Raw genomic sequence first — 12,534 nt, 5'->3', positions numbered from 1 at the left:
CGTCGGTAAACCAACCGTCCTCGGCGCCTTCGACAGGGGCATCTTTCAAATCTGGTCGGCCGGAAGACCGGTGACCTCTGAACCGCCGCGCTCTCTAGAAGCACGGTGATCGGGTCCGGGTCTAAGGGAAGCTGGGCCGAAAGTCTCACGGGTTTCGAGGATCAGCTCAGGCGCATCTGTACGCGTAACCTGGTACGTCGTAAGTCTGCCTCCCGTCGTCCATTGGTGGCCTTTGGTCTCGGGACCTGATGCGAGGTCATCACAGTCAGGGACTGTCCCGTGGGGAGCTTCGAGGCTCCGCTCTCCCGGGAGGGCTGTTACGTGCTTGGCTGACGCCTTGGCTTGCAACTGGACCTCGGCAGGCGGGGCTTCTAGGAACAATAGGACTAGGGCGGGGGATGAAACGATCGTCGAGCCCTTTATGTCTGAGGTCCGGCCCTAACCGTATCCTAATGATAAGGAATCACTGGCAAGCGGGGGAAGACTTGCCAAGAGACGGGGGATCCCCAAGGGCACCACCCAACCCAACCATTATCTCCACAAGCCCACCGTCACCCCTGCAGAGTCGGGTACGCTCTGGCTTTCAGAGAACGCTTCTGTCGTCCCAGCCACACAGAATGAGTCGAGCTCCTCACTGAGTTACGCAGTTGTTGGGGACTCGATCCCATTCTCCAGCTGGCTACGACGTCACGGGCCCACGGGATCCCGTGACTATCCCCGACAGCACAGGAAGCATGAGCTTTCCGTCCGTCCGCCCGACCTACCGCGGTACTTTCTCCGACGTTCACCTCAAGGGGTCTGGCTTAGGGGAACGACAAACATTTGCACACGATCGGATCGAGAATTTACCATCCACAAAGGTGTGCTCCTGAAACATAAATTTTCTCTCTAAAACAGCCCGCACCGTTGGAGGTATTTCAAGCATTTGAGAAACGAGTCCGGTTTTAACAAACTTGGCCTAATCGCTCACAGATGCTCAGCAAGAATGACGATCGATCACACAGAGATCTCTTCGAATCTGCTTGGCTGGAACTTTGATGAGGAGTCCCTAGGTTGAACTTGTAGCAGCCTCTCCAGGCCAAGAGCCCAGCCGAGAACTTGCCCTCCGACGGGCCTGTCGTGCCTGTCGATTTGGCCAGATTCCTCTTCACGGGGTCCCCAGGGCATCCCGAGGTTCCCGCACCTGCCAGGACGTGAAATTCTTCCCTCACCTCGCGAGGCGGCTGGGAACTCTGTGAGCCAGGTACGAGGCCGAGGTTTCCGAGGGGTTCTACGGCTCCGGGTTCCGTAAAGGCAGCCGTAGAGCCGTCTGCTCCTAGCTGAGGGTGTACGGGTCTCCCACATACGACCTCCCAGTCAAAGCCTTGGTAAAATAACCAACGACGGTCTCCTGTTACAAGGAGAACAGGTTCCGTCGAACTCACGCGAACGGCTACGATTGCCACCGAAGAAAGAACACGTACCGAGGCCTTCTGAAACTTCGAGGGCTCAGACGGAGAGGAAAAGGAAACGCTTCCGTCTGTTCACGCGTGAATCCTTTATCGCGTCTTCGTAAGTCACAGACCTCTTAAGAGACAGTTTCCTTAACCTGGAAGAGTCATCATCAGAAAACCAGCCATGCTTCAAACAAGAGCCACAGAAGTATAATCGTCCTTTTGCACACACCCCCATCCAGTCGTCGACGACTTCGCACGCTGTCCTACTCGGAAAAGACCTAGATGTCCGGTGAATTTAATCCCAGTCAGGATGCGAGCAGAACTTCCAAGTCTCGCGTTACCAAAGACCACGGAAAAAGCTCTCTCAGCAGCCGCCCGCGAACGCCCGGGGACGGACGGACGGACGCGAGAGGGACCATCCCGTCACGTCATCGCTTTGCTCACAAACGGCAACGGACACCACGGGAGCTGGTCTGACCTTCAGCGGACCTCGATGCAGTCAGGGTTCCACGTCTCCTGCTGGTCCCTTAGAAGACACGTCGCGCTTCATGGAACCCACAAACTCAACTGTGTTTAAATACTGAATTCCGTTCCATCAGGATCCTCCCCAGGGGCAGCTTCTACCCCAGACGCTGGCCGGCTGTCTGGCGGGGAGATCAGGACCATCTGGAGCTGGCGGGGTGGGGGTGGGGGTGGACGCTCTCCTTTGCTCCCTGACAGCGAGGGGAGGAGGAGGCGCGCACCCAGGACAAGGGCGATGCGGAAGCCAGTCAGGCCCGCCGCACCCAAGGTGGGGTGGGAGGAGCAGGAGCGGGGAGACAGGAGGCGGGAGAGGCAGAGTGCCGCCAGAGGGCAGAAGAAAGGGTTCCCGGTTCCAGAGCTCATGGGCCCCAACAGAGGAGCAGATGCCTTGCTTTCCCACCACCAAGGGGCACTAGGCAGTCCTCGTCGGGCCAGCGAAGACGGGGAATCTCCCCGAAGCAAGTTTCGGCGGCTGCTCGGGAACATTCCTTCCGGCCCCCGTCCCGAGGGAGGCCAACCGCCGTTGGCTCCAGACCCGGAAAATGAGCGAGGGAGAAGCCTAGTCCCCACATCTACGAGGAGGAGGAACAGTGAGAGACAAGAGTCCCCTTTGCTGGGGGGCGGGGGGGCGCTATGTTTCCTCCAGCGGCCTGGCTTTATCCGGAGGCGCCCCGACTAGATAATTATCGTCCACAAGGGCAGGAGGGGAGTTTTACCAGCCGACCCCTTCAGGTGAACACATTCCCCAAGAGGCCCTTAGCTCGGGGGTCCTGGCAAAGAGCCGTGAAGGTCCCCTAGGTCCATCTGCCCCATTTCCCGCAGAGGACATCGAACCGATGGATCCCACCCAACCCAGGCAGCGTTACAGGGGCTCAGTCCTTCCCTAAGTTTTGCAATCCCAATGGTTTCCGGTGGGTTGAAAGGCACCCACGGGAGAGTCCTTGGGAACTGAAGACGAGAAGGTCCATCACCTAGACAATCCGCAGCCCCACCCAACCCGACCGCCGGGCGCCATCCCACGCAGGGCAGATCCGATTCCCTGGTGTCAGAGCGACCCGGGGCGTCCCCCGAAAGATTAAATCGCTGTGACTCCTGCCGCCAAGGACGCCTGGAGGAGGGAGGCTACCGTACCCCCCCGCTCCCCCCACCGCATCCTAGGCTACAGACGCAAGACTACAGGCGCAAGGACCGAAACACCGTGCCTTGAAGGTTGTGCCGTGAAGGTCACGCCTTACTTTTACCCTGCCTTGAAGAACTCGCAGTCTTTAACCCACGGAGAACAGGAGGAAATTACCGAATTCTGTAGCTTACGGAGTTCGTCGAGGACACCGAAGGAAAACAGTAAAGACAGACATCCACCGGGACCTAAGCGACACTCCAACACGGCTAGTCCCAACAGGGAACTGCCCGAGGAAAGAGTCCCGGGGGGGGGGGGGGGGTTTGCACGCCATCGGGTACCGGTTTCGGCCGCAAGCGGCCCGACCGGGGATGTGACCGGGATCACCTCAGATCCATCAGGAGGAAACCTCCCACGGGAGGCTTAAGACGGGCAGCCGTCCCGTCCCGTGCCCAGGACAGACAACGTTGCATAAGGACAGCAGTAGAGAGAGGGCACCAAGTTTCTGGGACAGGAAGACCCGCCTCCTTGCAGAGACCCTGAAAGGAGAGCGAAGGAAGAGAAGAGAAAGTCTGCACCGCGGCTGAATCCAAATGAGCCTCGGGACGCCAAGCCGCACGTCCGGGCGCCACAGGGTGGAGGAAAGAACGTGAGCCTTCGAAGCCCACGGCCGAGGAGGAGTCCTTGAGACTTTCGGTGCCAAAAGGTGACTCTGAGAAAGCGCGGGGACGGGGCCCGTGGGCGGAACGAGCTGCGGTGGGGTCCCGGGGAGCGGCCCCTTGCGTACTTGGTCAGGGAGAGCGTCAAGTCTCCAAGGGATCTCGGAAGCCGGGTTTCCAGGACCTCGAGGGGGCTGAGCTGTCCTTGGGAAAAGGTCATTTATCACCGTCCTCATCAGGCCCTTCCGAGGTACGGAACGAGAAAGAGAGAAAACTCTTGCTTCTTCGACAGAACGAAACTCATTCCACATCGCAGTTACCACAGGGGTCCTCCGGTGGACCCTCTTAACGTGGCAACACCATCCAGCCAAAGACCACCACACCAGGAACACACCTGTCACGAGACCAACCCGGCCATCGCTTGTTGCAAAAGTGAGAGGGGACGCGCTTCGGGGCGAGGGTGACCGGAACAGCTTATCACGTAGGGGATGTGTGAGCCCGAGGGACGCTGTAAGCCAGGGACGACGACGGGAAGGGCAGCCGCGTTTGCTGACCTCGCTCCTCGCCCCCGCCCCTGCCCCCGCCCCCCTATACGCCACTTAAGCAGACACAGGGACTGGTTTTGAGCTGAAACAGACAGAAGGAAGAACTCTGCCCTCTTCCCATCTGCCTCAGAGCGGGACATGAATGGGTACAGAAGTGAACCACTGACAACCCCGGGTCCTTATCGGCCGGGAGAGTGGCCCCAGGGGACTCTACCTAACAGACTCTACAGGCCGGCCCTTATCTTCCGCTACCCCCTCCCCGCTCCTTCTATTTCCCTTCCTACCTTTTGCCCCCCCCCCCCCCCCGACACTCTAAGCCTTTCTACTCTGTCTTGTCACTTCTCTGAAAATGTATCGTTTCTTTTTCTTTTTCCTGTTTGTTTTGGGTTACGGGCTATATAAGCCCAAGTTCAAGCTACCCCACAGAGCGCCTCAGCCCTCCGCTTCTCCCGTGTGTATGTGAGACATACGCACGAATCCACTTCTGTTTGCTTTTCTCTGGTCAATCTGTCTTGGGTCACAGAGCCCCAGCCACCCCCCCCCCCGACCCCACCCCACCCCAACAACCTCAAAGGGGAGAAGGAGAAAGATGACCCGCTGCCCCACAGATGCTTTGGGCAGTCAGGGGAATTCAGACTTTGGGACGCTGAATAAATCTCACCCAGGAGAAAGGAAAACCAGAGCGACGCCAGAGCTGCCCGTCGGTCCGGCAGCAGTTACTCCCGTTAGCCGGGGTACGGGGACGTGCTTGGTCCGTTCTGTTGTTCCGACAACGTTCTTCTTTTTTGTCTCCGCTCTGACCAGACCCACCACCGCGCGGGCCTCGCTCCCGTCTTGACTCGCCACGGTCCCAGAGCGGCCTGGCCCCACGCTGATGTCGCAAAGGAAGGACATCTCGCCGACGGTGGACTCGGGAAGGCCTGAAAGGGGAGCTCTCGAGCCCGCGCCACTCCTGCCTAACCAGCAGGAAGAAGGAAGATAAACATGATTCTGACAAGGGAGAACCTTCTGGAGCAGGGAGGTCATAGCCTGCCTGTGAGGAAAAGGAGGCTAGAGCCGTTCTTGCCCCAGCAGCAAGGCACTCACCACCGCGCACCCTCGAATGGGAAACCGCCACAACCTCAAAGTCTCGCTCTTCTCCCGTGAACTTGTGTTCGAAGCAAGCCTCCCCCATGTCCTCCGTGAATTGAAATCGAAACTGACTTTCCAGTGAAGGAAGGAAGGAAGGAAGGAAGGAAGGAAGGAAGGAAGGAAGGAAACACAAAAAACAAACAAACCAAAAAACGTGACCTCCCCTTTGCCTCTTCAGACTTGCTTGTGGCTCCCGGTAGCTTGCACGTCCCTGACTGTGCGATGCCTCCGCCATCCCCGAACAGACTCATCTGGCCAGTCCAATCACCGGCTGTTCTCTTTCTAAAGATGCCGCTGTTGCGGGAAACTGCCCGTGGCCAACCGGAGACCATCCCGGCCTAGCTGTGAGCGACGGGCCAGCTTCCGCAGCTGCTTTTCCTTCTCTCAAAACCGAAGACGCGCCGCGGCGTCTCGACACCGTCTGCTGGGTCGTCAGCCCAAGGCGTACTTCTGCCTGCCTGCCGTTATTCCTCCCTCCGCGGCTAGGACCAAAACGTCTACAAGGACGGGGAAAGGGAGGGATGAAGGAATCTCCCAGAGGGGAGAGCGCTGCAGCGGTCTCGGAACAGGTCGCCGACGCGGTACCCAGCGTCCTCCCGTTTTCTCCTTGTCTCGTTGCCCTAACAAAGAAGGACCCAGTCCTCCTTCCTGAAGGCAGACCCCCCAGAATGGGAAACAGCATCCCCGCGGGCTCCATGTTGCCTTTGTTGAATGCGGTCGAGAACACGGCCAGAGGAACCCGTGTCCGTGAGCCCCATTAGCGGAGGGACAGCTCCCACCGCAGGTCTGCAAATGACGATGTCCCCGATGAATGTTCTCCGAATCCGGAATCTGCAGTTCAGCAAGGGTCACCAAAAAATGTCTTCGGCTGTTAACCTTTTGACAAGGCAAGCGTAAGAAGAACCGGAAGGAGTGGTGGGCCAGACCTGCTGGGGATGGATCGGAGGTCCGGACGCAGTATCCCACGGGCCGGCCGGGTGGGACAGCCGATGGGCGGTCACCCTGGCAGATCGCTGGGAGCGTGTCGCAGGATGCAGGTATCTAGACGTGGAGAACCTGGAAAGGACGAAAGCAATGGGACATGTAGGGGGGGCTACGTTTCCATTCCGACCGTCTCCCACGATGCTTTATTTTTACCTTTCCTGTAAGGGCCTCTTGATGGCTGGTAGCAAACGCTGACGGTGCCCAGTTTTCCCTGGCCTGCGGAGAGCTGGGGTGAGCCACATGAGCCCGGTGGGTAGGCTTTCTGCCAGCTATGTTCAGAGGTGCAGGTGGCACCAAGGAGGTGGCAAGGGGGCGGAGGGTACCTGCAAGGAAATTAATCTCCATCAGGAGGGATGGGAGGACATTGCGGGGTTGGGCGTGAAGGGACACGGAAAGGTGGTAGCGAAGGGCGCGGAGGGGTTCGGGGGAGGGAAGAAGGTGACGGGCCAGTGTGATATGGGATGTGGACGCGGCTATAACCATTCATTGGTCGTTGACCAGGTCAAGGGTCGGAGAACGCTCAGAGAGGCCAGGCAGCCAAGCAAAGAACGTTTGGAAGGATCGACAGTGTGGCTGTTGAGATCACCGGGAAGGACACGAGTGTGTCGTGCAGATAACAGGAGCAAGAAAAGGCAATGGGCTGTAAGGGACAATAATGTGGAATATAAGCCACGAAGAAAAAGAACTGTACCCAGAGAGAGAAAGTAGGAAAGCACGTAAAAAAGCCCCGCACTAAAACATATAAAATGAGGCTGGAGGAAAAGCTAAAAAAAAAGACCAGAGTGGAGTTAGAAAAGAAAACCAAAAACAGTAAAGGAAAAAATAAGTCACTTTTAGACTTGGCTTGCCAGTAGCCAAGAACTGGAAAGAATCTTAACTGAGGAAAGAAAGAAAAAAAAAAAAACACAAAGACGCAAAGCCACCCCCACACACCAAAGAACAAGAACAAGCAAGTGAAAACCAAAAACACAACAACACTAAACAACTCTCTCGTTCACCATTTTTGTGGGGAAAGTGCACCGTTCCTGGAAGTACTGCAATACCAAGTCGATGCGTGGAGTGGACGGAGCAAGCTCCTATTCCAACTCCCTGCCCCAAAAATCCATTTAATATAATGTCCTCGGATAGAGGACGTATCAGATATTAAACTGATAAGAACAGATACTACACTTGATCTTAGCCAAAAGGCCGAGAAGCGATAACTCCCGGCGCCCCCCGCCGGGCCCCCGTCCTCCCAACAGCCATATTCAACTCACGGTCACAGCCCAGACCCTCACTCCTCGCCCGACTGCCTCTGCGCCGTCCACGGTCCCATCCACATCCCAGACGCTTTGGGGCAGAGGCTTCCTTCTCCTCCCTCCCAACCAGAAATCCCGTATCCCCCGCGGCCCCCGCCCTCCCACGCCCAGCAGCCACTCCGAATCTGCATGCCCCGCCTTCAGCTCCCCGAAGAGGCGCGGCCGCCGCGGCCCGGCTCCGCCCTCCCGGCCGCCTCGGCGAGTCGCGAGGCGCAATCCCGCAGCGCGCGCAGACGCGGGGCGAGGGGCGGCGGCCGCGGAGGGACGGCTGACACGGCTGCCGGTGTGGGGACTCCCGGGAGCCGGTGAAGGCCAGACCTTACTTTGGGTCCGCCCCCAGCACGGACCGCGCACTCCACCCGCGGTTCCGTGCCTGAGGTCTCGCCTCCCGCACGCTCCGCCGCTGCCCGGCGCGTCGGCACCGCGACGGCTCTTCAGCCAGCACCCCCGCCCCCTCCCCGCTCGCCACTGCTCCGCTCGCGTCCGTGTCCTCCGGCCAGGGCCCCGGCCGCTTCCGACCCCAGAACGGGATGTCCCGGACGACACCCGTGGAACGGAACAATTCCCGCTGCCTCGGCGTCACTCCGGCCCGCCGACTTTGCTCGGAGCGACACGCACGGACCCCAGTACCTGCCAACTGCGCTCTGCGGAGGCCGGCCCCGGACCCCAGTGCCCTCGCCCTGCGTGCGGCGGCGGCGGCGTCGTCGTCGTCCCCGCCGCACTCGCCGCAGAGTGCCTAGAATTCCGGCGGGCCTTCTCGGGCGCCACCTCCCGCCCCAGGCTCGCCAGCAACTCCGCGTGGCCACGGAGTTCGGATGGCTGGCGGGGGCGGGGGGCGCGAGGGGCGCGAGGGGACGACCTTTCCTTGTGGTGGTGAAAATGGTTCCTCGGCGCCGTTTGGATGAGCGCCTCTCCAGCCAGGCCGAGCGTCTTCTCCTGGGTGTGAGCGCCACGTTGCTGTGCTCTCGGGACGCTCGGTTCACGCACTTTGGCCCCTTTCTGGCTAGGTGAATTGGTTGCGCTGGTATCTGTCATTGACATATGAAGGGGGCTGGCCCTCCGTCTGTCCTCTAAGCCTTGACTATTTCCTTCTGTGGGAGAGCTGTCTTTGGGCCTCGCTGATGATTCCAGGTGCTTAAGGTGCCACGGAAAGGTATGGGGGGGGGCGGCTTTGATCTCCGGGGCCTAGGTTCGAGCCCCACGCTTTGAGTAGAGATTGCTAAATAAATACACTCACAAAAAGTCGTTATTCAGATCATGCTCTCTATCCGTTGTTTTGTTTTTTGTTTTTTTTTTTTTTTCAAAAAGAAGTTTTTGGATGTTGAGTGCAAGTTAGAAAGGACTTTACCATGACCTTAAAAATAATTTCCTCAATCCTCCCTCAGGTCTTTTTCTTCTTCTTTCTCAACAGCTAAATCTTTAGCCCTTTGGTGTCTGCTCTGCAGTACAGTGTAAGCGAGTCAATTTTTCCTTGACAACTTTGAGATGACCCTTCGGGTCCTAAAGGGCACCACGCGTACATTTTTGTAACATTCCTGGCTTTTTTCTTTCTTTTTCTTTTTTCTTTTCTTTCTTTCCTTCTTAATTTCTTTTCTTTCTTTCTTTTTTTTTTTTTGAAAATTTTTGAAAGATCTTATTCACTTATTTGACACAGAGCACGCACAAGCAGGGGGGAGCTGCAGGCAGAGGGAGAGGGAGAAGCAGGTTCTCCTATGAGCAGAGAAGCAGATGCGGGGCTCGATGCCAGGGTCCTGGGATCATGAACCGAGTTCAGGTAATCTCTCAGGTGCTCTACTAACCAAGCCAGCCAGCCATCACCACCCCCCTTGGATTTTTCTTTAACAAGTGCAGAACAGGGAGCACCTGGGTGGCTCAGTCCATTCCGCGTGGGACTCTTGATTTTGACTCAGGCCTTGATCTCACCGTCCTGAGGTGGAGCCCCACGCTGGGCTCTGTGCTCAGCGTGGGTGCCTTGAGATCCTCTCCCTCTGCCTCTCTCCCTACTCACGTGTGCATATGTGCTCTCTCTCTCTCTCTGAAATAAAAAACAAAATCTAAAAAACCAAGGGGCGCCTGGGTGGCTCAGTGGGTTAAGCCTCTGCCTTCAGCTCAGGTCATGATCCCAGGGCCCTGGGATCGAGCCCCGCATTGGGCTCTCTGCTTGGCAGGGAGCCGGCTTCCTCCTCTCTCTCTCTCTGCCTGCCTCTCTGCCTACTTGTGATCTCTGTCTGTCAAATTAAAAAAAAATCAAAAAAAAAAAATAAAAAACCAAAACAGAACAAAGAAATCAGAGCAGAGGTCCTTGACTGGCGGTCAATAGAGCATGCGACTCTTGATCTCAGGGTCATGAGTTCAAGCCCTACATTGGGCCAAGAGCTTACTTAAAAAAAGAAGAAGAAGAAGAACAACAGCAACAACACGGGGACCTGACCACCTTCAATTCTCTGAGTCCACGGGATTGACCCATGGTGTCCATGCAGATGATGCTTGGGCACCCATCAGGGAGCCCAGCACTGAGAAGTGACTGTGATCCGATTCCTGCCCTCAAGGCATTCATGGTGGGGGGAAGCGGGGGGGGGGGGGGGGGGGGGCTGCAGGGTCACTTCTATGGAGACTCCTTCTCAAGAGAATGGATGCCCCTTTGTGGAGCTGCAGGCACTATAGTGTGGACGGACCCTCGGACAGAGCAGGGTGCCCGGGGATAAACCTCTTGTCTTTTCTTACCTGGGGAAAAGGGTCCGCCCGGCAGGACATAACTACCAGCCAGTGAACTGGGGTCTGGGTCCCAGTGCATGGGACTCTAGGCCTCCGGCCATCACCACGGGCTGCAGCTCAACCAACTGGTCCTTTACCACTTGTGACACCACCCACCAGGGCGTTGCTTGGTCCTGGGAGTAGAGAGAAGCCAGACGCCCTTCCTCTGTCCTCCCCGACCCCAAGCAGGGAGCATCCCGGTCAGGACCCGGATAAGACATTTGCCCAAATGGCCAGAACCCCAGATTTCCATGCACAGGGGACTGTGCGAGAGGAACACACGGTTGTGGCTCCCACCTGGCCATGACCCCCTTGTGGGAGGCCACGATGAGGCTTGAGACGAGGACCACACCAGGCCCTGACTTGTGTCTCCTTTAAAGTCCGAATAGCCTAACAAAAGGCTTATTAGGCTGGAAAAGTTGAGTTGCACTGAGAAAGGGTCTGTGCTGTGTGTTGCGCGCTCACGTACGTGACTTCCCACACGTTTACTAGTGAGATGAGAGCAATTGAGGTGGGGTCCTACATTCTTAACTGGTCCTTGCTGTTGCAGCACGGCTCAAAGAACACTCAGGTTTGTTGTTACTTCTTTGTAATTATTATCTGAAGACAAAGACCACTGGCCTTGGAAGATCTGCATTTAGACCTGGAGAACTAGTTAATGGGGAAGTCTGGAGGGTTTCATGCATATGTAACAAATTCTTTTGTAATTAGCTAATGATGGACACTTCTTTGTAATTATTTCTGTTGGCTATATAATGCCTCGCTGCACTGAATAAACTCCATACTGTTGGACATCCTCCTCCGTGTTCCTCCTGCCCTCATCTCTTTGTCTCTTTAACTTCTTTTCCCCATCCTCTTACCCTCACGTTTCCTGGTGGATTTGTCTGTCGCGCCGGCCGCGACGCCCCCTTGAGGCCCAAGGCCTCTCCCATGGAGCTCGGTGTCCCTAACGGGAGCACGCGATGCATAGTCAATAAATGAGAAGGTGGGATGGAACGCAAAGCCAGCTGAAGCAGGAAGGGCTGCCTGACACTTCAGGGAGGCTTAAAGGCAGAATTTCAGCGCATGTCTACAAGACAAGGGAACGGGGACATTGCAGTCTAAGGCAAGAGTGGTGGTGGGGAGGGCGATTGGGGAAGGAGGGGACCAGTTTGCATCAGGCTGCCCTGCCCAGCCACCTGGAAGTTAGGATCTGGGCCTCGGAACTGTCCCAGGGGACGCTTGCTTCCGATGAGCTCTTTGCTACCATAATCGCCCCCTCACCCCCGTGTCCCTTCCTTCACAGACTCATTCATATCCCCAACTCGGCCAGCAGGTTCACCTTCCAACAGGAAGCCCTCGCCCCCACCCGCTCTGGCTGGAAACCTCCTTATTACATCAGACTCCGATCCAATGGACGTGGAAGGCAGGATCACAGAAGGTGCCCTGGCATCTGTAAGGTGCCCTTACCCCAGGCCCTCCACTCACCACCAGGAACACACCGCCCCAGTCTCCTCCCCTTGCTCTCAAGCCCTTTTTGAATTGGCCTAGGAGCCACCTTGCTCTCCCTGGAAAGCCTCATTATGTAAGCTATAAATCTCTTCATACCCTCGTGGTTGGTGGGGGGGCATCAGTCTCCACATCTAAAACAAATGTGGATGACGAGTTTGGGGAAGGCAGCAGGGCAAGGCAGCTCCGTCTCACTGGCTCTCAACAGATTCCAGGATATGGGTCCAAAGGCCTCCCCACCAGACTGGATGGTCTCCTGTTAGTGTCAAGAGCGGGGGAATCCTTCATTTCCTCATTGCTACACTGTTTCCTGAGTGCCTAGGGGGTGCTGAACACGAAGCCAGTCCCAGGACTGCCAGGAAGCGATCCGTACCTGGAGCCCGCCCAACACGGTCATTGTCACGGGGGATTCCCGGTCCAGAAGCTGACTCGGGGTCATCTTCCCAGATGGGCTTGGAGGTCCGCCAGCCTCCGCCCCCACCCCAGAGACTCCAATTCCATTGCTGTATGGCGCTGCTCGGGCAGGAGTCTGATTGTAACGAGAAACCCCAGAGATTCTGGGGTACCGCCAGGGTGGATAAACAGAGGCCACAGATCTGG

At 57.1% G+C, this 12,534-nt stretch overlaps 1 protein-coding gene and 1 non-coding gene across 2 annotated transcripts; both read right to left on the bottom strand.

Moving 5' to 3' along the window:
- Nucleotides 1-948: 948 nt before the first annotated feature.
- LOC123930058 lies at nt 949-12,373 on the bottom strand. The gene is made up of 5 exons (XM_045986267.1): nt 12,308-12,373; nt 8,323-8,720; nt 6,337-6,466; nt 5,570-6,241; nt 949-5,235 (listed from the first exon to the last, which is right to left on the bottom strand). The coding sequence occupies exons 1-4, from the start codon at nt 12,371-12,373 to the stop codon at nt 5,843-5,845; spliced, it is 993 nt and encodes a 330-aa protein (XP_045842223.1). The 3' UTR covers nt 949-5,235; nt 5,570-5,842.
- LOC123930391 lies at nt 7,404-7,594 on the bottom strand. Its single transcript, XR_006816101.1, has one exon. It is a non-coding gene; the product is annotated as a U2 spliceosomal RNA (small nuclear RNA).
- Nucleotides 12,374-12,534: the final 161 nt, after the last annotated feature.

The sequence above is a fragment of the Meles meles genome, chromosome 18 (assembly GCF_922984935.1).
Source record: "Meles meles chromosome 18, mMelMel3.1 paternal haplotype, whole genome shotgun sequence".
NCBI classification, from domain to species: Eukaryota; Metazoa; Chordata; class Mammalia; order Carnivora; family Mustelidae; genus Meles; species Meles meles.
Note: the sequence above shows the minus strand (reverse complement) of the source record. Positions and strands in the feature narration are given on the sequence as shown.

Coding starts and splice junctions, on each gene's coding strand:
- LOC123930058 (XM_045986267.1), bottom strand. CDS start 12,373: ATGACCCCGAGTCAGCTTCTGGACCGGGAATCCCCCGTGACAATGACC. Junction 6,467..8,322: donor CCGCAGAGCGCAGTTGGCAG/GTACTGGGGTCC, acceptor CGTCCTTTCCAG/GTTCTCCACGTCTAGATACC. Junction 6,242..6,336: donor CTCCGATCCATCCCCAGCAG/GTCTGGCCCACC, acceptor GCTGAACTGCAG/ATTCCGGATTCGGAGAACAT.